Consider the following 23275-nt stretch of genomic DNA (forward strand, 5'->3'; position numbering starts at 1 on the left):
CCCATTCTAGAGCCTCAATAGTGTCAAACTCAAGGTCGGGCGGCGAGTGGGATCGATCATCGCGAATACACCGACTATCGCGAACATCGCTGGACATGTTCCTTGAGGCGTAGTCGGTACCAATTCCAGTAGCACCATTGCCAGTAGGTATTGTCGATAACTCTGATGCCGATAACTCCGATGTTGTGCGACGATTATCATCGTTCGATGAGGCTTCGATCGCATGAGAAAGGTCAACCTGGGGGAGAAATTGACTCCAAGCAGTTTCAAGACTCTTCACACGCCTTTCTGATTGCCGCAGTCGCCTGCTCAGGATGAACTGTAAGCTCGAACACAAAAGCGTCCATAAACACAAAGAATCGGAGTACTCCGGTGAGCCGGCGTAGCAGAGCATGCCTCAACACCCACCTTTCCAGGGCAGCTATCTTGCCGTGATTGGAAGAGTAGCTGCATACCGTCTTGCTGCGGCAGCATTGTTGACAAGGGTTAGTACCGGAACACCGGACTTTGCGCCGTTTACACACATCGCATGCTTTGTGATGCCCTTCCCGAAACCTGTTATCGGAAGGGCCTGGTGAGGCTTGTATGAGACTGGCCGGGGTCTGAGGTCCAGCGGGATCCATTATCAACAAAACGAATTGCTCAATTTTCCGATGAAAATCCGGTATGCAAGTAAATCTCTGTCTTTGAGGAAGAAAAACTATGAACGATCTCAAAATGTCCAGGGAAAAGGGTACGCTGTGGCTGATGAGGGGTAATCCTCAGGTCTTTTCAGCGAGTGAGAGAAGCTTTTCTAGTGGGGTTCGACGGCGTCAAATTACGTGACTACCATGGCCGGTCACAGCCATTGGTCTATGAATAGCCCGCGTATCAACATTAGCGCTCAAGTATAACCAGAGGCGAAAGAAAGGCGAGCAGAGTTCGCTTCTCCCCTATGACTGCTTCTTCGTGGCCGTCAGCTGAACATGTTCGTTTTGCATTTTGATTTTCACCATTCAAGCGAAACCCGCATATTGCTAGCTAGTTACAAATACAACATGCCGCCATTCGCGCAAACAGTGTCACCAGTGACCCATCTTGATCTCTCCTCGCATAAGAAAACAACTATGTCCGCGATATCCTGTTCGGTGCCGCAGCGAGGCTCTGCTGGAACTTTCTTGTTCTGCTCTTCCATTCGAGCGAGATGAACAGGTCCTGCTGCGCGGTACATATCTGTATCAACAGGACCCGGATTCACACAGTTGACAGTAACTCCGTATTTGTGGCCTAGCTCTGTAGCCCAGACACGGGTCAGCCCTTCAACGGCCGCCTTCGACGCAGCATACACTGACTGTGTGCTGTAGCCTCCCCTGGAGGAAATTGACGAAAGGTTGACAATGCGTCCTCCGCGATTTATATGAGGCAAAACAGCTTGTGTCATGAAGATGACAGCCCTGACGTTGACGGTCATCAGACGGTCATAGTCCTCAACAGTGACTTCTTCAAGAGGTGCATTTCCACCCAGACCCGCGTTGTTGATCAAGATGTCGATCTTATCCGTCTGGAATTCTTCCAAAGTGGCATTAAGCAGGTCTTTCGGTGCATCCAAAGAAGCCATGTCAACCCTCACGCATACTGCGCGGGAGCCTAAACTCTTCACTTCCTCGACCAGAGTGACAGCAGCTGACTCAGATGACGGAGAGACATAATTGAAGGCGACCTGCACATACGGAAAAATCAGCAAACGGGATAGCTTTTTCGGTTTAGGAGAATCGATGGTCCAGCGGGGCACTGTGCGTACCCCAGAGTTCACAGAGATAAATTTGCTACCAATTGAACAGGGGATATACATACACTTGCACCTTCTTTGGCAAGGGCCCGCACGATGCCGGCACCGATTCCTCGAGCTGCGCCCGTCACAATGGCAACTTTCCCTTTGAGAGACATGATTAGGTGTTTCAAAATTGAAGTTGTTTGGAACGAGCTGGAGGATCTCCAAGGAAGAAAAATGATCGCTTCAGAGAGTTCAATGATTTATGCCGAGATTTAAGCTTCTCAAATGTCGTTCTTGGCTTGCGTATTCCTTGAAAGATTGTGCCATACAAGTCGATGTAAGATTTATCCCGGGGCAAGCCTTCGCCGCGCGGAGTCTGCCATCAGGCGGGGAAACCACCGAGGTGGTACGTCACGGAGAAACCGCCGAGCGCCAGTGCGCCGACTGTGGGGTAACGGCGATTTCACCGAGCCCGTGGCGTCATTGGCGCAGGCATATTGCCAGAGCCACAGTTGAGAATGTCTTGCTGTTTGGAGGGGGGCATGAGGGGTAAAGATCTCCGGGGTCCTGTCGCGAGAATACGCGTGAGTGACTCAAGGAAGGCGGCCCTTCCTCCGAAGGCAAGGTCTTGATAAAACACATGGTGCCCAGCTACAGGTTTCTGTTTTCGTCTTTGTATTCTTGCCGCCTACTTTCTAGGAGAAGACAATCCTACCCTAACCACAGTCCTCCTTCAACTTCATTTCTATCAGTACAAAATGGCAACCGACGCATCTGCCGCGGACATTCTTCGCCGGAAACCCGAGAACTTTGCTGTCTACACCAATCCCAGCCATGAACTTTACCTGAAGAAGATCGATATTCCCACCCCAGGCGATGGAGAATGTCTAGTACATGTGCGCGCAACTGGTATCTGCGGCTCTGATGTCCATTTCTGGAAGGCAGGTCACATTGGTGAAATGGTGGTCACTGGTGAGAATGGCCTTGGACACGAAAGTGCGGGTGTTGTTGTTGCAGTTGGTCCCAACACTACCAAGTTCAAGGTCGGTGACAGAGTAGCCTTGGAATGCGGTATTCCATGCATGAAGGCATCTTGCTTCTTCTGCCGGACTGGAAGATATAACGCTTGTCCTGACGTTGTCTTCTACTCAACACCGCCGTATCACGGAACTCTGACGCGGTATCATGTGCACCCGGAAGACTGGCTGCACAAGATCCCTGAGACAATTTCTTACGAAGAAGGTTCTCTCCTCGAGCCTCTTTCTGTGGCGTTAACGGGCATTGAACGGTCTGGTGTTCGTTTGGGAGACCCGGTCGTCATCTGCGGTGCTGGACCCATTGGCATTGTCACCCTGATGGCTGCCAGCGCAGCTGGTGCCAACCCCATCGTCATCACAGATATCAATGAAAGCAGACTGCAAATTGCTAAGAAGGCTATCCCGAGAGTGCGGACTGTGCTTGTTGCTCCAGGAAAGGATCCACAAGCCGCAGCTGAAGATGTGAAGGCTGCACTTGGTCAAGAGGCGAAGTTGGTGTTGGAGTGCACTGGTGTGGAATCCAGCGTAATCACCGGCATTTATGTGAGTTTTTTTTCATATCTTTTGGCTTTTATATACACTGACATTTCAGGCGTGCCGTTTTGGTGGCATGGTCTTCGTCATCGGTTGTGGGAAGGACTTCGCCACGATCCCCTTTATGTACATGGCTGGAAAGGAGATCGACTTGCGTTTTCAGTTCCGTTACCGCGATATCTACCCAAGAGCCATCGGTCTTGTATCTGAGGGTGTCATTGACTTGAAGCCCCTAGTCACGCACCGCTATACTCTTGAGGAGGGAGAAAAGGCCTTCAAGACTGCTTCGGATCCCAGTGCGTTGGCATTGAAGGTTCAAATCATTGACGAATGAAGGAACGGGACTTTCGTGTGGAAAGGTTTGTTCCTCGGGAAATTGTCAAGGTGAAAGGCTGAAGGATTGGAATAGCGTTGTGAAGCATTTGTGATTGGGAATGAGGGCGGGCTTAACGGGCTGAGTATCAAGAATGAATGTGTGGTACGACATAGCTGGGTCGACTGAGACAATGAACTTCGATTACCTTCTTCATCTGATGAAATTGGGCGTAAATCTAACGTCCGGTGCCGGTGGACATCTAGTCTTCTTGACGAAGCCTGGACGTGGAAATCTTAAGTTGGTATCTAGTGCGTCTATACCGCCAAATACGAATTGTAAAAGTAACAAAGAAGGATAGCTCCGTTTCAAACCAAAAGTGCACTGATCCCCAACCTTCTCATCGCACTTCTAGTCGCATTCCTGTCGTTGCCAAAGTCGTCTCGGTGTTCCCAGCTTTCTCTTAGAATCAGAAGCACCGTTCCAAAATTCGTGAAGCTCGTGCCCGACGTTTCGAGATTAGCTGTAAGTATCCTCTCGAAGAAGTCTTGTTGATCTTGTCGAGCTATTGCGCCAGCGACGCACATTGGCCATGTCAAGCCTCTGAGAGATGCCCCTTTTGGCATCTCCTCTAACGCACTGATTACCTCCGCCACGGCCTCGTGCACCTCTTCATGATATTCAAAATCAATTGCCGTGAAGGCCCGCAGTTGTGAAAGGGTAGCTGTTGCATAGACACGGGTTACTGCTTGACATATCATCGGCGCCGAAGCCTGGGACTTGTCAGTGCTTTTCAATGGTATCCTCAGGGGCTTGCGAACCTCATCGTTTGTGTTTCGTAAACCATCTATCCCTGCACGCAGTCTCTGCCTCAGATCATATGATCGCCTCCTCGCCAGACTAGAGCTCATTTCCGCTAGCTGAGTTTCTAATAGTGCAACGTCGCCAAGAGCAAGCATAGCCCAATTTTGACAGCCCATGACACACGACATATCCAGGTCATCTAGTGCCAGCCAGGTTTGATATGGCAGCTTGGGAGCTTTGCCAGTTGCGACACAAGCCACCATCTCGAACCACAACAGCTGTGCCATGTGGAACCTCATGGCAGCATCGACCATTCTCTGCAAGCCTGGTTCGAGTTTAGGGGACTGAAAAGAGAGGGAGCCATCGTCATTCGGACGAATTTGACTAGCCACTGACACTAGGGCATTAAGGTGTGGCTCCCACTTAGATGTTCCTCCTTGAAAAATCTGCATTGGTCAGCGATCGAAAACGTGATTAGAAAGGGTTCATGGATGTGAGTACTTCGAAGCTGATGAGAAAGGTTCCGCAAGTGAGGAACTCAACTCTTTGCTCAGGATGACTTGCGAAGCCATCCGTTTCTCCATGAATCAGCACTTGACGGAGTTCCTGCATGGCGTTCGTATGGTAGCGGATAAGCTCCGACTCCATTTCTTCTGTCTTGTTCTCTGAGGTGCTGTGCTGGTGGAGCGCAGATAGTGTAAAAGCAGCTTGCCTCAAAGGCCCTTGTTTCGACAGGAGCCAAAAGAGCCACCCTCTTCCTCCCGTTGCTGGCTTGTCGACATAATACGCATACTGGATCGGAAATATGTAATCGAGATAATGCATGAGAAGTTCTGCTTCTCTAAACTCAGAGTCTTTTGAAGAAGATGATGAGATAGGATCATCGAGCCCGGTGAGAGACGATGTTGAGGCCCTCTGTGGACTACGTGCAGCCTGCAACTTTCGGGTTTGACGGAAGTTCTGTTTCACAGCATGCTTGATGCGCCGTAATTCTTCCCGAAGACTAGCTGGATATTTTGCCCATTCTGGCTCAGGCCCGTATCCATGACATGTGATATGTCGATCAGCGCATTCTGTACATTCTGGTAAAGACTCATCACACTTTCTGTGGCGGATGCGGCACGTCCAGCAGCCACCACTGCTCCGGGCCAATGGCTTGGACATGCCGGGGGCTTGAATGTGTAGGCAACGTCGGTTCCAACCCCAAGCGGGGATATCCTGTGACTATTCTCTCAGTGACCACAATTGAGAAAAGAAAGTATTCGCCTGTCTCCTGCCGTATTTGCGTTCATGTTTTTGCCGTGTTTGTGTGAAGTTCTCGCGCCTGAGGTGTCGGTTATTCTTACCCCGCATAGCCCCTTGTCCACGCAAAACTGGGAGGGAAGCTCGAGCCGATTACTGGGAAGGAAGGCCGAGACGAGATTTCGCGTGTAAGTCTTGTGCAAGTTGACACTGCCTCTCATGTCAACCGACTTCTAATTAAGCATGGGCGGCTGGAGTATAATGTAGCCAAGATTGTCTTCACCCTCGAGCTTCTCCCAATTAACTAGCAATTTTTTTCAGGTTCAAAGAATACTAGAGTGCCGCATACTTAACTGAATTCAGGCAGCTCCACCGTAAATGGGAGAATTGAATACTCCGTGGGCTCTCGTTCTTCTTAAAGTATCATTTGTTGTTCCTCTGAGCCTAATCAAACACTGTAGATTTTAGGCCAAGAAATTTGATTGTATTTCTTGTTTTTTATAGAATGCCAAGCGCGATGAGTTACTTCAACTTCTTGCTTCCTTGCGAATGCGGCAACTGAAAATATCGAACCCAGCCCTGCTCAAGAGCAATCTCAAGTTTTTTCAAAATTTCACACTCAGGTTCATGGTCTCAACAGTACATGTTAGATATAAGAGAGTGATATTTAAAGTCGCAAATTACGTTGGTTCACTACATGTATCAATCTTCCCCAATCCTCCACTTCAAGTTAAATCACACAAATGGCAAAACTCTCCAACTATCCATTACCCCTTGTACTATTGATTCCGTGTGCCATGTCGATGTTGCTGCCACTCAATCTCGAAATTAATAGCGGCAACAAACATCGCGACTCATGCAGCCTGGGCGGGAGCCTGGGCGGGAGCCTGGGCAGCAGGTGCCTTGACAGGCTCAACCGCAGCCTTCCTGTTGTCGCGGAAGTGATCCCTGGCCTTCTCGCGGGCGCGACCGGGCTCAGGGCTGGCACAGAAGACGTAGTTGCCATTGCCACGGGTGCAAAGAATGTTCGTGCGCTCTGCTCAAGAGTTAGATATGTCGCGCAAGAATCTCCGTCATCAAACTCACCAAAGGTAACGATCTGCGCTTCACTGGCGGCACAGAAAGCAATGTCACGGCCCTTGCAGTTAGGAGCATCGCGCTCACGGCCACGGTCGCGGTCGCGATCTCCATCACGGTCACGGTCGCCATCACGGTCACCACGGTCGCGGTCGCGGTCTCCATCACGGTCGCGATCGCTCTCACCGCGGCGGCGTCTGCACTCTCTGTCTCTGTCTCCATCCCTCTGTGTGAAGTTTGTAAGTAACATCTTCGATTATGTGGAGGCTTCATGCTTCACTCACATCGCGTCTGCGGTAGCACTCGCAGCGGCGTCTGCTGATGTCCCAGTACTCGTCGAGCTCGCACTCCTCAATGCGACGCCACTCCTCAGCGATCTGGCGAGCGAACTCGCGCTGCTCGCGATAGGCGCAGAAGATCCTGTTGACTCGGTCTCTGCGGCAGTAGCGGCTGCCCTCGTCTAGTAGATGTTGTTAGCACAGGCTGTGACCCCTTGTGATTAGGGTCATGTACCATAGCGGGAGTACTCGCTGATGCCTCTACCACAGTAGAGCTCATCACGCTCGTCGCGGCACTCGCCACGACGGAAAATGTCGTCACGATCGCGGTCGCGGTCACGAGCGTCGGCGGCGTCAGCCGGCAGGGCGGCGACCGAAGAGATGGCCGCAAGTGCAGCGACGAATAAAGTAGAGTAGAGCATCTTGACGATTGTAAGAAGCACGAATTACTGCCGGAGACAGAGGTGGGTATTGGGGTATAATTAGCTGGTTGAAAGGATTGCTTGCGAGGCTGTGTGATGATGAAAAGCAAAAGTAGTGGGATAGGAGGGTAAAGACCTGGATCTTTATAGGTCAGGATCCCATCGACCTCAAGCTCTTCTCACGACGCATTCGTCTGCCGAAGAAGATTGGCCTGGATTTCGCCCACTCCCGTGACTGCCTGACAGTGGTCGACGACATGCCTGAAGGTTGCTGAGCCTACCAGAGCTCAAGGATGTCAGCTTTCCCGAGGCATCCGCCGGCCATTTCCCCTGAAGCTCTCCCTGATCACGAAGACTGTCGTCTTCCTCGGTGCTGCCCCGACAGCCTTCATCCTGCATCTTCAGAATCAGACGACATGTTCTGGGATTAAGGTAGGGATTGTGGAACTGGTAGCTGTCAAGCAGGATCCGGTGGAGATCCTTGGGTTGGCGATGGAACCGCCCTTCCCATGCGAAATATCGGACGGAAAGCGAAATTGATGTCGAATAGTGGTATGCTTGTTTTTCGATGATGTTAGCAGAGGCTTTCCATTGATGGTGGGCAGGTTAACCAAAGTATCACAGTTGAAAGGGTTGCCTGGTATCAAAAAGGTGGTGTGCTGTTCAACTCTAAATTGACGAACGATTGGTGTAACAGGGGGAAAATTGCATGCAACTCACCCAAGTCCATTCAAACCTTAGAGTCAAATGAATGCGAGACCGCTCTTCCACACTGGACTGAGCTCGTTGGTTACCTATTCTGAAATTGTAGTTATGGAACCAATGTCTTGGCGACATGCTGTGCATCCGGATGAGGAGTTGCAGTAATGCGGTTTCGGCTTATCGAAAGTAGCATGGCGACTCTGCATTCCTTTCGGCATCGTTCTTCGATTTCTGCTCACTTAACTTTGCGAAAACCGCACGTGGCACGATCTTCACCCTTCAGCTGTTCAACACATGGATATGGTAGAAGAATTCACCATGGCCCTGATGAACGGAGCAAAGTCAACAACCGGAAGCTTGATACCAGTAGACCGGTGCATATGATCTCGATTCTAGCCCGGCTGAGCTGTTGGCATATGTGCATTGCTGCCTGCGTCAATTCTCGGTTTCATTGGCCGAATAAATCGCAATGAAAAGGTTAGCTAGGCTCGACTGGCAGTAGGTTCGGCGCGGAAGGACGTGTTTACGTTCCCGTGGATGATATCAGATTGATGGGCCGTTGCGATTCACATCCGAAGGAACCGCATACTTTGCCTCATAAACCTTGAGATCCGCGGACAATTAGACTCGACGAATTATCTACCGGCGCCGGGTTCCTCTATGCGCTCTGTGAGGCAGCAATTTGTTGATCATGGAGCACGCGGATATGCATGGCTTGGCACAGCTTGATCCGGTTTTCGCTGACCGTTGAGGCATCATTAGCGGCTGCTATCGCTGGGGTTTGAAAGAACGCGTCTTTTAGATTCATTTTGTGCCGTCTGCAAGCCTGCTGCGCATACATTCAAGGACTTTGGGATATGGCTCAGATCACTTGGCATACAGAGCTTGATGGCATCAAACCGCCAGCTCCCCGCACGTGAGGTCTGCCATCTTCTCCAATAAATCCCATCCCAAGACAACGGAATGGTTTCTCCAACGGATTGAACACTCGGAGTTGTTACCCAATTTCCCGAAGCATGATAGGCGTGTGCTCAGACACCGCCTGGAAGCCGCGGGGCGAGCCATGCGTTCGATGCCTCCTCTCAGCTACCGGCACGAACTACACCACTATGTGCCACGCATGGCTCCGATGAATGTGCGGTGCTGTGCACCAGTTCACCTTGCTCCACGTGGGATGCATGAGGGGTTGCCTTGCCACCTGATCGGACGGTGTTCCGTGTCATATCGTTTCGTTCCGATGCAACCGACCAGGAATAGTTCAATGTGCAAATAAAGTTGGCCCAAAGTGTAAATAAGCATATTGCATGTTCATGCTAGAGGTCTTGCAATAAATGCATCAAAGGCGCATTGGTTGTCTGGTCTCGGGTTGAAGCATCGCCACTGCCATTACAGCCTGTCGGGTTGCCTCATGATGCGAAGCAGCTGGCGGATAGCTTTGCGCATAATCGCATTGACGGCCGGCAACGTTCCCCGAAACCGGCAATGTCTCTTCACGCCACGTACAGTCAGATACAAGAAGGGCATCGCACAGAGCGCAAATTGAACAAGGTCATCGTTTATTGATTTCGTTAACAGTCCTAAAAGCAGGACAGAATCGACAGGATATCTTGGCACCGGTATTGTACAGAGCATACCACGTCCATCAAGAACGGGAGTCTCCTTTTCTCCTTTCATGTCGTTCGCTCGAAGCGGGGAATAGGAAATCGCTCAAATTTTCATGCAAAGTAGGAAATGAATATGGTGGGAAATAGCCATAGGATGGCCGGTGAAAGAAATGAATACGCTCATCAAGTCAGGAAATCATTCGGTATCACCTGAAGCCGCCCTGGTAGCCCTGGTTTCCGCCTCCATACCCGTTATTTCCGAAGCCACCTTGCTGGTTACCGAAAGCATTGTCGCTGTAGCCGCCGTGAGGAGGGCTCATAGGCGGGGGGCTGTGTTGATCGGGAGAGCCGAGTCTTGAGTAGCCGCCGTGGGAAGTGCTACGGCTCGGCGCCATCGGCAGAGGACCGGAGGGCGGCACGCTAGGACTCTGGGTTCTCAACGGAGGCAGGACAGGCGTGCCCGCACGGGAATCACTGTAAGCGCGCATACCACCGGCGGCACCAACGGCACCGGCTCCAGCAGCGGCCGCAGGGGCGGCATCCCAAACAGCCTTCTCCTGGGTCGCAGGAACGCTGTAAGAGGTCTCTTGCACCATTCCGTTCTTGCTGAAGTCTCTGGCATTGTACTCGGTGCCCGTGGAGCCGTTGAAGGAGTCAGGGTCGATGCCGCTCTTCTGGAAACGCTCCATCTCGAGACGCTCCTCCTCAGCCTTGGCCTCACGCATGCGAGCCTCAGCAGCGCCACGCTTGCGCTGGCGGATGAAGTACCACAGACCAAAGGCAATGAGAGCGCAGCCAACACCAACACCAGATGCGTAGACGGCAGTCTTGGCGGTGGGGTTGAGAGAATCGAACTTCTCGCTGACAGACTTGCTAGGTTCCGCGAGCAGGGCCTCCTTGACGGTAGAGTTGCCACTGTGTTTGGGTTAGCTAGACTGTCTTTCGGATACGAAGCCGAATCGGGACTTACTCGGTGATCTTGATGCTCTCCCACGAGCCGGTCTTGTCGCCGAACGAATACTCCTTGCCAGAGCTGTAATCGGTAACCTGCGCTGACTTGACATACATCGTGTAAGGTCCCGCGGCGTAGTCGGTATCGCCTCCAGCCCATTCTCTGGTGCCAGCAGCCATGCGCGGATCGCCACCGGCCCAGATACCTAGACTGAGTCGCATAGGGGTCTGAGGGTAGGCAGCAGTGTTGTTGGCGTCCGTAGCCTTCAGCACTCGCACCTGGCTGCCATCCACCCACCATTCGAGTTGATCCTTGGTCCAAACAGTGGTGTAGTTGTGGAAGTCGTCGTGAATGCTACCAGAAACGGCATGCGTGGCGCCGTTTTTGAAGTCTTCCACGCCCTTGCCGAAGAAGTTGCTCAACGCATCGTTCTTGACACCGAGGAATTCCCAGTCGACCTCGTCCAAGGTGTCGCTGAGCCACATCATAGAGCTCACAATACCCTTGCCCGTAGCTGCCCTCATGTGGATCTCGGTGCGACCGAAAAAGAAGTAAAACTTTGTGCGAATGGTGGGAGAGTCGCCCTGCTTGCTGATGGTGAACTCGGCGCCGTTGTCTGCGGTGTATGTGACGGGACGGACGGTGGTCTCCCAAGCATCGGTCGATGGAGTGGCGTTGAAGTTGAAGGTGTAATCCATACCAAAGGCCGGGTCGGCAGGGCAAGTGGTGTTCATCGGGTTGCATTTGGTCGAAACCTGGGCAATGACTGGCTGGGCGAGCGACGCCAACAGCGCCACCGCTGAGAGAGTGTATTGCGACAGCATGCTGATAAGCCACAGTCGTGTAGGAAGCCGAGGTACTGAGATAAGCTTGAAACCTGAGTCAATGAAGGGTCAGGTAAATGGGGAAAGTCTGTCGTGGAATTCGGTAATGGTCCAGTCGACGGCGAAAGGAATACGTCTAGTATCGCGAGAAGGAAAATCTCAGGACTCGGCGCGCGTGTAGCGAGGCGTAGAAAGGTCAAGGAGCGACGAGAGTGAGTTGTAGTATGTAAGAGAGAGTAAGTGCCCGCGTCTGTTCTCGGCAACAAAAGAGTGCTGAGAAACACGACACACAAAGTCACAGACGAAGTGCCGAGCAGATGGTTAGGACAGGAATGATAGAGCGGAATGAGAGCCCTCTCGTGGGAATGGCAGGAATGTCAAGGAATGATGATGGTGGGGGTTCAGTCCAAAATTGAGTTAAAAAGGAGAGTGGATATGGGCCATATGGCGGGTGTGGCATTGGATGGCGCTCGCGCTCAGATGGGCATTGGAAGCAGCCGAAGCACAGACAATCGAATTGAGTTGCTGGCAGCTCGAGCAATGACAGGAGAGGGCCTTCATCTAACGCGGGCGAAGCGGAGCGGTAGAGCCAAGACAGGCCAGGGGATGCTTGGAGGCGTGACAAGCGACATGGTGATTTAAGGGGGTGCCAATGTCTGTTGCTCCTCTTTGGTTCTTGGAGTTCCATCTGCAACGGGCAGCATTTCCGCACCAGAGCCAACTAGGCCTAGCGCCACAACTATCGGTCGAACCAGAGAACGGCGCTCTTGCAAATGCCTGCCTCTTTGTGCCATCGGCAGTGGCCACAAGTGCAAGGTTATCGGAAAGGAAATTATCCCAACATTTGCTTAGCGACCAGCGAGGCAATTGTGAAGACTATCCCCGAGATTGTTGGTGGAGAGCCCCGTTGAACGCGGCACTCTGGCCCGGGGGGCGAGTTGCGAGAAGCCCTCTCAGCGCGCCGTTGCGTTTGCCTGCGTCATAGGCAGGTTGAACGGACAAACAGAAATGTCCCGAGGTCAGCGTATCGCGTCTGCGAGGTCCATACCGCCTTCTGAACCGCAGCCATTGGTGACGGTTCGCTCCTCGGAGAAAAGAAAAGTGTACCATTGCAGGCACTAGCGATGCAGCGTGGAGGGAAACGGGGCTGATTCAGGAGTCGATCTGCTCGTCGCAGTTGGTTGATCCCAGGGACACCTGCCCAAGCTGGACACTTGAAACTCCCGCAGATATTGAATCCGTGAAGTCGACGGCGAAAAGCAATGCTATGGAGCGGCCAAAGCCGTGATTAAGTGGAGGCTGGAGGCGCAGGAAAATCTCACGCAGCTTGGGCTCAGCTCGCTTTCGAGCCACTGACTCGAGTAGCAGAGGTTCGTTGGGCCAAAAATACCTCTTGGCGGGGATATTTACAGCTGTCCGCGTGATGATGATCATAAGATGAAAGGCAGAGACGCGGGCACAAGCCCAAGGACGAACCCGCCTCAGCCTTGTTGGCTGAGGGATCCTTCACTCAGCTCTGAGTGCTGGAAATGGTGCTCGACATAACATGCAGCAAGGCGCCCAATGACGAGCTAACACTGAAGAAAACCTCGTGCCTTGCTGTGGTTAGAGCTCGTGTTGCGAAGGGGGCCGTGAAGATCAGAGGGCTGAAGCCTTCAAAATGCGGAGCGGTGCAAAATCTGAAGCGGGGACGAGAATTCGAGCGGACTGAAGTGAGATGGTGGCGAACAATCTGTGGACTCTGTCCCCATGAGCACTCGACTGTTCCTACTTTAGCCACAATGTTGTTGTGTAATGATCCTCACAAAACCATAGAGAGCCCGAGCGGTCGAGAACTTAGAAGATATCTCTCGAGCGAGGAAACCGGGCGCTTGCAGTGTAAATAAGCAAAACCGGTGAGCGCAGCATGGACTTTGTTTTGCTTGCAAACAATTTCGAGTGAGACGCGATTGGTGACATGAGCTCAGATGCTGTATGTAGTCGGATCAAAGTTGAAGAAGGCTCATCCGTTTCAGGTGACTTCAAAATATCGCTTGATCTGAACATCGAGACATGACGTTGGCCGGAAGGATTCAAAGTGAGGTTTGACATTCGTGGTAAGCGCAGCGGTAGGCAGGTGAGAAAATGCAGGTGAGATGAGATGAGTAAGGCAGCATGAGGAGGCAGGTAAATCATCGGGTAATCGGCGCAGCACGGCCCAAGCAGCCGGGTCACCGCCGGCCGGACCCACATTCTTAAATGATTTGAGCTGCCGCTAAAACGCAGGATTTTCGGCCATGGCCGCCGCGAGCCCGCGACAGACGCCTTGGCTGGGCCGATTTCGGTCAAAGGTCAAGCCACAAGGGCGGTTCGTTTCCTGTTTCTGCTCACATGGCTTGTTGAGGGTGCTGAAATCGCAATCAGCGACGCCAGAGAGCATCCCTCCGAAAGTCAGGACTCGAACAACACAGCTCGACGTCAATACTAGATTTGTCGACTTGCAAACAAAGTTGGCCTTCCCATTGCCCCTAATGCAAAATGCCAACACCAATCTCGGCAATCTATCCGTGCAAAGCCCACATCGTCCCCGAACCTCACCAAACAGAACGTGACTCACGGCCGCCTGCGCGCTTCCGATTACGCGGCGGTGGATTCTGTCTAGGACCGGACGCTTACCCGAGGCGTAATAGCCATGCCAAATGTGTCAAAGTTGCCCTGTCAAATGGCAAAACGACATGCCTAGACGCGATAACGCAATGCCAATCCCTAGGCGAGGCCGCGGGATGCGGTCAGGTTTTATTCAGCCGCCGCCATTCATATATATCCTCCCGGACCCCCCTCCGCGTTTGTTTCCCTACCTTCCCCGTGTAGTGATCACCTCATCACCTCGACCACGCCTTGGCTTTAATCACGAGATCGCACCCATTACCCACAGACCTAACCAGTGAACCGAAAGAGAAGGACGTCAGCAACTATTGAAACCAATCCGACCCCTCATCGACATGGCCGCAGAAAATGGTCTGCGAGTCCCGGACTCGTCAGACACCGACAATGAGCCGCAAACCCAACCCCAGCCGAAGCGCGGTGTCATCGACTGGCTGCGCGACGACGTCAACGTTCGCCATACAGACATCCCCGTCCTTGCTTGCTGTTTAGTCTCCGGCCTGTGCGACAGTGTGGCAGTCAATGCCGCCGGTGTCTTCGTCTCCATGCAAACTGGTGAGTTCATCCGTCAAAGGCCACAAGAGACCCTTTCTCTGACGCGGCATAGGTAACACCATCTTCATGGCTCTCGGCGCCTCTCGCCTGCCGGCTGGTGAGCCCCTGCTCTGGCTCAAGTCGTTGAGCTCCATCGCCGCATTCTGGCTCGGCTGCTTCTTCTTCTCCAAGTCTCGCCACATCCACCCCAAGCGCCGAAGCACGCTCGCGCTCTCCTTCACTCTCCAAGCCTCCCTCATATTCCTCGCCGCCGCTTTCGCCCAGACTCGAGTTGTCGCCGACTTTGGCCTCGCTTCCGTCCAAGGTTCTGAGTCGAACCATGAGTTCAAGACTTCTGAGAACCCTCTCGTGATGGTGCCACTCGCCCTTCTCGCTTTCCAGTTTGGAGGTCAGATCGTCACCAGCAGAATTCTCGGTTTCAACGAAGTCCCGACGAACGTCCTTACCAGCGTCTACTGCGACCTCCTCTCCGACCCGAAGCTGTTCGCCCCGCTCAAGGAGAACCCCAAGAGGAACAGGAGGTTTTTGGCTGTGGTCTTGCTTGTGCTTGGAGGTATCATCGGCGGATGGTTGCAGAGAAGCAGCGCCGGCATGCCAGGAGCACTGTGGATATCGGGCGCCGTCAAGTTCTTCATCGCGATTGGCTGGATGGGCTGGAACAGGAAGGAACCGGAGGAGAGCAAGCTCGAGAAGGGAGCTGCGTAAAATTGAGTTGAAAGAACGAATCTATACCATGGACGGAAGTAACGGCCTTTAGACGGACAGTTAATGACGTGAGCATATACCCAGATAGAGGCTCTCAGTTGCTGTCCATAGACACTCAAAGTTAGATCTGATCGGCGTACCTCGCTGACCCGTAATGAAGAACAATTGGGACTATGGTTCCCACCGCTAAGCAATTCAAGGTGTACATTTGGGCAAGAAACCACGCCATGTTCCAAGGTAAGTAGGAAAGGATGGATCAAAGTTCATTGGATCACAATCTTGCAGGTAAACTACACCTTCGTTATGTCTTGGTCATTGCATGTTCCATCACCCGGCACACTGGCTTGGGGCGGCCAGAACCTCCTCAGCAGATCTTCTGGTAAGGCTCCCCTCGCCGTCTGTTGAGGGTAGACGCTCAGACTTGTTGAGTGTGCAGGACACACTGTGACATAGCGTTTGTCATTTTGAACTTGATCCCGAAGTTCGCTAAGTACCACCGCCAGCTTAGCCAAGTTGACTCTTTCCTGAAACGCCAAACTATCCAAGTTCATGACCTCGGCACCTTGTGTAGTTAGTCGAGGTTTATGCCAGGACACTGTAGATCCTTTGTTGCGTCCAAAGATGAGCCACGCTATTCGGCCGAACCAAAGCTGTGGCAGCGCATGTTTGACGACGCGTGTCTTCGCACCTTTGTTCGCAGATACTGATGTTTTGATCTCTGCGGAATCATGGTTGGTCACATTGACACCGAGAGATCTCGTGGTTACCGAGTCCGACTGTTGGCTTTCCTCAGAAAGAGTTCCTTCTTCACCCAAGTTCTCACTTGTACCGACAGGAGACGGTTCTTCATAGCAAGCGTCAACCTCGCATTGAACTGCGCATTGCAATTCTCCGATCCTATATCGAACAACTCGATAGTAACTCTCGGTTCCTTCAAGATGGGATAGCTTTTTGGTAAAACCTCGTTCGCACGCTGTACTCAAATCTCCTAGTCCTCGATCCAGAGTGTGCTCTTCCTCAACAGGTTCAACGATGAGTGTCTTTATCCCGACAAGGTGCAGATTCAAGCGAAACCCCTCACGATTATTCTTGCCAATGATATCAAACATGTTTCTCAGACTGTGTCTTGTGATCACGACATCGATGTCGTCGAACGTGAAGGAGGGAGTGACCTTAGCGTCAGTAGCGCGGAACAACGCTTCGAAAGGATACTTCCGTGCATGCCAGATGATTCTGCCGCAAGTTTCTTTACAATTATCTCCCTTTTTGGTCGCTAGGTCCCGCCTTTCCGCCCATATATTGGGCCAGTGTATCCTCTCCTGGCTACGGCCGACATCGTCGTGCCCTGGTATGGGCATTTGCTGGGAGTTACCACTAGGGGCCCAGATCGGTGGGTAGCCTTGTATGTTCTCAGCTAGGCATAGAAGAGCCATACTCGGGGCAGTCTTACCAGGAACGCATATTGCGTGAGGGATACTCTGATACATGTTGAAGCTACATAAGACTTCGTACTGGCTCGTGTTTGTAGTTGTCTCTTGGGTCGTTTGGATCTGCGACTGTCTGATAGTCAAGCAGCAATCTTTGCTGACGATATCATGCCACAAGTAAAGAGACTTCGGGGGCAGTCTCCGGCGTGCTTTTCCTTTCGCGGGATCTGATTCCAGAAGGATGGTTCGGGGAGAGGCAAGTTGACATGTGTTGGATGTGGTCGACATAGTGACCGTCAGGCTCACCCGATGAGACAGCCCCACGAGATGCGGCGGAGGAGAAGGTCTTCAGCCAACTTGCTTGCCCTCAGGTCTGCATTTAATCGCCAGATTTTGAATCACTCGGCTTTCTTAACTTTTCTTTTTCTGCAGTCGGCCTCCAACATGCTTGTGGCTGCAGAAAGTCTGAAGATGCAGCTACCATAACACCGCCTTCAAAGGCCCAATCAACGCGACCTTGTCCCCTCTTTTACGGCCATTTGACAAAGGCGTCTGATTGAGGGTGGAAAGTTCGTTCTACATCACCATCAATTTAGTGCCAGAAAGTGTCACAAAGAGTGCAAGAGAGAAAGAGAAATGTAGCCAGCAACCGACAGGCCTGCTCACTAGCCTTAAGTCGTGGCTTATAAAGTATCGATCCAATTACTCAGGATTCGTGAAGGCTCTAAGACGATATTATTAACAGCAGTCTCTTCCTTCCAAACACTGGCCAATCGGCGTAGCCTACTATCCTACTAAGCATAGCCGACCTCAGCTAACACGAGATTCGCTGGTGGTATGTTGTATCTCCGCCTGTCACAAAGGTGACATTACCAAGATCCTCCAGGGTCTATCATTACCTTTCGGGAGATGCCGAAAGCCCAGAACATGGTCTTCGGCGAGATTTTCAGGGCACCGTGGCCAACGATCAAGGAACGACCACATTTGACCTTGCTCAAGTCCAAATTCCCCACAGACCTGTAGCTGCTAAGCTTCACACGATGTATCCTGCGCCCTCCATGTTCCAGCCCACACCGGATGTAACGCGGGTTGCTTGTCGAACCGATGAGGAACCGATGAGGAACTCGAGCGCTCACCACTTACCGAGGAGAGGGCACCGTCATCTCCCTCCAGCTCTTCGCAGGGACAGCACTCGCTAATCGAGCCCCGTCAGCCACGACCAAACACAACGCTAGAACATAAGCCACGACGTCAACGGTTCTCCCTAGCCTCTCTTACCACGGCCGTTGGATCCAGCCCAAAACGCCAGCTCATCAAACAGCAGAAGCACACGACCGTTTCCCCAGATGCCACAACCCGACCATATCGTCACAAACCACCAGCCGAAGCGCCACCCCTTGCATCTCAAGCATAGCCCCCGTTGACCATCACAGCATCACCTCTTCTCCAGAGACATGCACGATGTCATACCCACTACCCCGGGCATCTTAGCACCATCGCGAACCAACCCCAACCTCTCCTAAACCCTCCAGACGAGACATTCCTTAACGAGTCCCTGCATGTCTAAACCCCTAAAAAATAAGAGCTCGCCCTCTCAGAACCGTCCAAGAATCTAGGGGTCCTACCAAAAGGGGTTGAACCGCCGTCATCATCCCCTCTGATTGGCCGGCGCACCTGTTCGGGACCCCTGCTTGTCTGACGTCACCGAGGATGGTGATCTCAGGCGCCGATCACCAGCAAACAGGTTTGGTGTCGCACAGCACAAGACCTCGACGCCGTCGATGCTGTTGGCCAGAAAAGCAGCATTGGCCCGTGACGGGCAGGATGGGAAGCTGAATGGCCACCTTGGCATCATTGTGCAGCAATACCTGCCAACAACCCGCGGATCAGGGTCTCGGCACGGGGGAGGGGTTTGGAACTGTTTGGTGCCAGCGGGCGCATCCGATGTGAGGATTCATAAGTCATACCTGATAGACCTGATAGCGGTATGACATTATGGGGGAGACCAGAGGACGATATAACCTCTGCCCTTCGCCGAGACTCTTCCCATCCGTCTTATCCAGAATCCCAAGCTTTCAATATTAAGCACGCAAAAACAAGCATTCACCAAGCTTTAACCCATACCACCACCCACACAATCCCACAATGCCTTTCTTTGGTGGCCGCCGTGAACCCACCCCCGAGCCCGTCCGGGAACCTACCCCTCCTCCTCCCCAAGAGCCCCGCCGCGGCTTCTTCGGTTCCCGCCGAGAACCCTCCCCGGAGCCCGTCCTGCACCAGCCGGTCGCCGAGCATCCCCAGCGGAAACACGGGCTCTTCTCTCGCCGCGACCCCTCTCCCACACCTACAACTCGCACCTCCGCCACCTCCCGCTCCTCCTTGTCCTCAACGACGTACCACACCAGCCCGGACGGACACCACAGCAATGGCGGCGGCGGCGGCCTCTTCCGGCGCTCTACCGATGCGTCCTCGGGCCGCCGCGGGCTGCTCCACAAGTTTGGTGGACACAACGTCGAGATGGATCCCAGCATCGTCACTGCGCGCGAGCGGGTGATGGGCGCCGAGGCAGCCGAGAAGGAGGCCGACCGCGCGCTTCAAGCAGCGAGAGAGAGTGTCGCCGCTGCCAGGGCCGACGTCCGCAGGCTCGAGGAGGAGGCCAAGGAGGAGGCCAGAAGGGCCAAGATCAAGCAGTACCACGCCCGCGAGGTTTCCAAGCGCGGCAAGGCTCTCGGTCGTAAGTTGACACCGATAATATTTTCACGCACACGTGTTAACCATTCATCACAGGCCACGGCGACTTGTAAGCTGTGTACAGAAGTATCAGCTGCTTCACATTTTATTTTGTTATTATGAGCTCATGATAATGGTAACGGAAATGAGATCGGAGTGAACGTAAAATACCTTCACGGGATGTATTAGTATCAAGCACATGTGCATTATATGAGCGACCGTGTGTTCAGGCGTTTTGGGTAGATATTGTAAAGTAACCCAGGCAATACAAAAAGGGCTGGCCACAACACTGCATTTTCTAGACTACCATTCCCACTGTGTTGTTCAATGTGAAGTCAGACCGCATGAAGGTTACTCGGCAGCCGTTCAGAGACAGCATACGTCTACCCTCGGCAACCGCACCTCATTGGCTCGCTCATGATCTAGTCCCGACGCAATGGAATGTTCTCACCAGTATCTGCTAGGAATCCTGATCCTCGGACGGGAGGCGCAACTGCGGAACTATGGAAAACCCGCCTGATTGGTGTCAGGTTTTACAGACCAAAAAAAGTAAACCGCTGACTGGACCCTGATTTCCCCCCTTCTCCAGTCCGATTGCGACGGGTGCCTCTGCTGAGCTGCGGGAGTGAGCGCGCATCGGGGATATTCCTAGACGCTGATTGCCCTTTCTTCAGCCTTGACACCCAGCAGACGCCACTCACATCCATCTCACCTCCCCGAACTCTGACTGGGCGAGCACTCACAGATTGGGAATCCCCGGTGACTTCGTAGTCCTTCTGCTCGGAGGTCCTGTCGATGATAGAAACTCTATCCAGCTGTCCGGGCCCCGTCACTCAGTGCGCGCATGTGATGGCTTCAGGTTTTATTTGATGGTGGTTCATTAAACATCATCTAGGCTGAGAACTTTTTGCTGGTACAGGCTAAAGAAAAAGACTCAAGACGAGCTGGCCACGAACAGCACCTCTTCCGAGGAACTCCGTATCCAGATCGTCGTGTGCATGTGCAACCTCCTGCCTAGCACGCCATGCCTCCTGGCCGAGCGGCCCTGCTGTATACGTGATTAAGACGACGAGACAAGAAAGAAAACCCGAATCCCCCAGACCTTATGTGCATTGCGAAGTGAAAAGGGTATTTACAGCGTGCTAAAAGGATAGCCGATGCCCAAGAGGTATCAAGAACGTCATGCCGAGCCACGAGTCCGTATAGTAGCCGACGAAGAAGCAAAGAAGCATCTGTCCAAGGAGCTGGACGGGCTGCATAAAAAAAAAAAAAAGACGTAATGGGGTAAGGGTAATGAGGTCCAATCCGTGCTAACGCCGACGCCATCCATGTGCAATAGTGGAAAGTGATATTCCTCCCGTCCAAAACAATATCCGCCCGATCGATCGTGTCGTGAGAGTAGAAGGTCGAAAGGAGAATGTCGAGGGCCGAAAAGAAAACGGGATCGCGGTGGCGCCAAGTACGCTTACATGACGGCGCACTTGGACTCCTCGCGGTCCTTCTTGACGCTGAGGGCGACGCGAGCAGCCTCGGTGAAGGCCTCGTTGACGCCGCGGTTGCGCATGGCGGAGCACTCGAGGTAGCGAAGGGCGTTGATGCGGCGAGCAACCTCCAATCCCTGCTCGTAGTTGATCATGGGGCGCTTCTCGCGCTGCTGGCCCTCCGTGGCACCCTCCTCCTCCTCGTTATCGGACTCGCGCAGGTCGCACTTGAGGGCGACGAGAACGAGCTTGACGCCAGGGCAGTTGTCGGCGATCTCGCCAACCCACTTGCTCTCAACGTTCTCGAGGGAGTCCTTGCTGTCGACGCTGTAGCATAGCATGATCAGGTCGGTGTCATCTGCGCACCCCGATTAGCGAAAAGCCCGGTGTCCTCGTTCCCGGGGAATCCTACCGTAAGACAGACTGCGGAGACGGTCGAACTCCTCCTGGCCGGCAGTATCCCAGAGGGACAGCTCGATGTGGACGTTGTCGACGAAGATGTCTGCGGAAGCTGGGTCAGCAAGCGATTCGGACGGGAGAGAAACGTCGAGGCATTGGGCGGCAATGAAGCGCAAGTGGAATCGATCGAGCGGAGAGAGGGAAGAGGGGTTTGTCGCATACCGTGGACATAGTTCTCGAAGACGGTGGGCTCGTAGACAGTCGGGAAGTAGCTGGGGCAAGTCAGTAAATTGGATCGCAACCTCGGAATGGAGACCCCAGCAAAGAGAATGAGAAGAATAGGTAGGCGATGTCGGACGTACCCTCGAGTAAAGACGTTCAACAGCGACGTCTTGCCACAGGCACCGTCACCACTGCAGGTATCAGGTCAGTCAGCCAAAATCGACAAGTCGCAGCCAAGCGACTGCAGCAAGGGTGGAAGGGGAAGCAGGTCTCACAGGAGAACCAGCTTGCGCTGGACCGTCTTAGATCCTCCGCACAGGGGCATGGTGGGCGATGTTGGCGAGTGGTAAGAGAGGGAGAGTAGCAATTGAGGGTGAGGTTTTGGTGAAGCAGCCGAGGCGATACAAGGCTGGTTGATTGCTCTTAGTAGCAAAGAGCAAAAAGTTGGCGGTTGTCGGGTGAGAGATTGTGGTTCGTGGGTTTCAGGCTGGTGAGAGCGAGAAAGAGAGTCAGGCGCGCGGGTTGGTTGTTGCTTGCAGTCGGACGGCAGGAGGAAGTCGGTAGGGCAAAGCCAAGGCAGGCAAGGTGAGGTGAAGCAGACAACGGAGAAGAAAGGTGCTGGCCACACAGGTTGCAGGTGGACAAGCAGGTCGCAGGCCAGAGGCTGGAGGTTGGTTGCAGTGTGCAGAAGGTAATGTGCAGTGTGCAGGACGACTCTAAGTCGGGAAGGGAGTAAATTGAATGGTAACAATGAAATGGGGAGGGAAGGACGTGGAGCAGCAAAGGTGAAGGAAACAGCGGGGACAATAAGGGAAGGCGCTGCTGGTGCTGGTGCTGGTGCTGGTGCAGGCCTGGCCGTGAGGGCGCTTTGTGTGTCTGTGGAACTGCAGGTGCAAAGTGCAAATGCAAGTGCAAGTGGTGCAACTGCCAACAGCAGCAGGTGCAGGCACAGGGACAGGTACAGGTACAAAGTACGAGCAAAGTCAATCCGAGAAGAGAGTGGGAGAGAGAGAGGAAGAGGGAGGGAGGTTTGTCAATCAGGGGACAATAGCAGATGCTTCTTTTCTCTATTCCTAGCTATCCCTCCCTATCCATGGAGAATACCTTATTAGTACTGCGGTACAGAATGGATTGAGGATAGCTTAGCGGATGGGGATGCAGCACGCGGGAAATTGGGTTGGAGGATGGTACGCTGCTCAATTGGCGGAGATGAAGTCAGAGGGACCCGCAGCCCTTGTGCGATGGGGCCGAAAAGAGAGCAGGAACGGGCAGGCAGCCGGGGTGGAAGGCAACTGCGCTCGCGACGTGCTCTTGCTCTGCAAGGGCCAGGCTGGTAAAGTGGAAGGGACGAGGGGGACTGTGCTTTCTGTTTTGGTCGTGAAGGTTGACGAAAATTGAAGAAGAAATTTCAACGAGAAGAAAACAAAACAACAAGGCAAGAGCAGGTTAGACCGTAGGGCGGGAAGAAAGCTGCAGCAGCTGAATACCTAGCGAGGGAGCATTGTAGGGGTACGCAGCAAGCTCAATTGGACTGGGCCGTCAGCATCGTGAACGTCAGCATCAATACGCTA

The 23275-nt window shown here is 53.0% G+C and overlaps 8 protein-coding genes across 8 annotated transcripts; 3 read left to right on the forward strand and 5 right to left on the reverse strand.

Annotated features, from left to right (window-relative positions):
- Positions 1-1024: 1024 nt before the first annotated feature.
- On the reverse strand, positions 1025-1926 carry OXI1 (Dehydrogenase OXI1; the record flags this gene model as incomplete). Its single annotated transcript, XM_037326818.1, has 2 exons — positions 1025-1699; positions 1834-1926. 2 exons carry the CDS (start codon positions 1924-1926, stop codon positions 1025-1027), a joined length of 768 nt encoding a protein of 255 aa, XP_037173784.1.
- A 585-nt stretch (positions 1927-2511) lies between these two features.
- Positions 2512-3658, forward strand: lad1 (L-arabinitol 4-dehydrogenase; the record flags this gene model as incomplete). The annotated part of the gene is made up of 2 exons (XM_037326819.1): positions 2512-3333; positions 3383-3658. 2 exons carry the CDS (start codon positions 2512-2514, stop codon positions 3656-3658), a joined length of 1098 nt encoding a protein of 365 aa, XP_037173783.1.
- Positions 3659-4005: 347 nt separating this feature from the next.
- TRI10 (Trichothecene biosynthesis transcription regulator TRI10) lies at positions 4006-5053 on the reverse strand (the record flags this gene model as incomplete). Its single annotated transcript, XM_037326820.1, has 3 exons — positions 4006-4410; positions 4459-4887; positions 4943-5053. The coding sequence occupies 3 exons, from the start codon at positions 5051-5053 to the stop codon at positions 4006-4008; spliced, it is 945 nt and encodes a 314-aa protein (XP_037173786.1).
- Positions 5054-6537: 1484 nt separating this feature from the next.
- Positions 6538-7460, reverse strand: nipblb-0 (Nipped-B-like protein B; the record flags this gene model as incomplete). Its single annotated transcript, XM_037326821.1, has 4 exons — positions 6538-6719; positions 6770-6986; positions 7045-7220; positions 7274-7460. The coding sequence occupies 4 exons, from the start codon at positions 7458-7460 to the stop codon at positions 6538-6540; spliced, it is 762 nt and encodes a 253-aa protein (XP_037173785.1).
- Positions 7461-9972: 2512 nt separating this feature from the next.
- CGCA056_v011576 (putative extracellular glycosidase) lies at positions 9973-11542 on the reverse strand (the record flags this gene model as incomplete). Its single annotated transcript, XM_037326822.1, has 2 exons — positions 9973-10681; positions 10737-11542. 2 exons carry the CDS (start codon positions 11540-11542, stop codon positions 9973-9975), a joined length of 1515 nt encoding a protein of 504 aa, XP_037173850.1.
- A 2981-nt stretch (positions 11543-14523) lies between these two features.
- CGCA056_v011577 (uncharacterized protein) lies at positions 14524-15445 on the forward strand (the record flags this gene model as incomplete). Its single annotated transcript, XM_037326823.1, has 2 exons — positions 14524-14740; positions 14793-15445. The coding sequence occupies 2 exons, from the start codon at positions 14524-14526 to the stop codon at positions 15443-15445; spliced, it is 870 nt and encodes a 289-aa protein (XP_037173849.1).
- A 3572-nt stretch (positions 15446-19017) lies between these two features.
- Positions 19018-19725, forward strand: CGCA056_v011578 (uncharacterized protein; the record flags this gene model as incomplete). The annotated part of the gene is made up of 1 exon (XM_037326824.1): positions 19018-19725. One exon carries the CDS (start codon positions 19018-19020, stop codon positions 19723-19725), a length of 708 nt encoding a protein of 235 aa, XP_037174266.1.
- A 1342-nt stretch (positions 19726-21067) lies between these two features.
- On the reverse strand, positions 21068-22029 carry RHO3 (GTP-binding protein RHO3; the record flags this gene model as incomplete). Its single annotated transcript, XM_037326825.1, has 5 exons — positions 21068-21441; positions 21496-21585; positions 21705-21754; positions 21845-21895; positions 21980-22029. 5 exons carry the CDS (start codon positions 22027-22029, stop codon positions 21068-21070), a joined length of 615 nt encoding a protein of 204 aa, XP_037174265.1.
- Between the last annotated feature and the right edge of the window lie 1246 nt (positions 22030-23275).

The sequence above is a fragment of the Colletotrichum aenigma genome, assembly GCF_013390185.1.
Source record: "Colletotrichum aenigma strain Cg56 chromosome Unknown KSG_Cg56_contig08, whole genome shotgun sequence".
Classification (NCBI taxonomy): domain Eukaryota; kingdom Fungi; phylum Ascomycota; class Sordariomycetes; order Glomerellales; family Glomerellaceae; genus Colletotrichum; species Colletotrichum aenigma.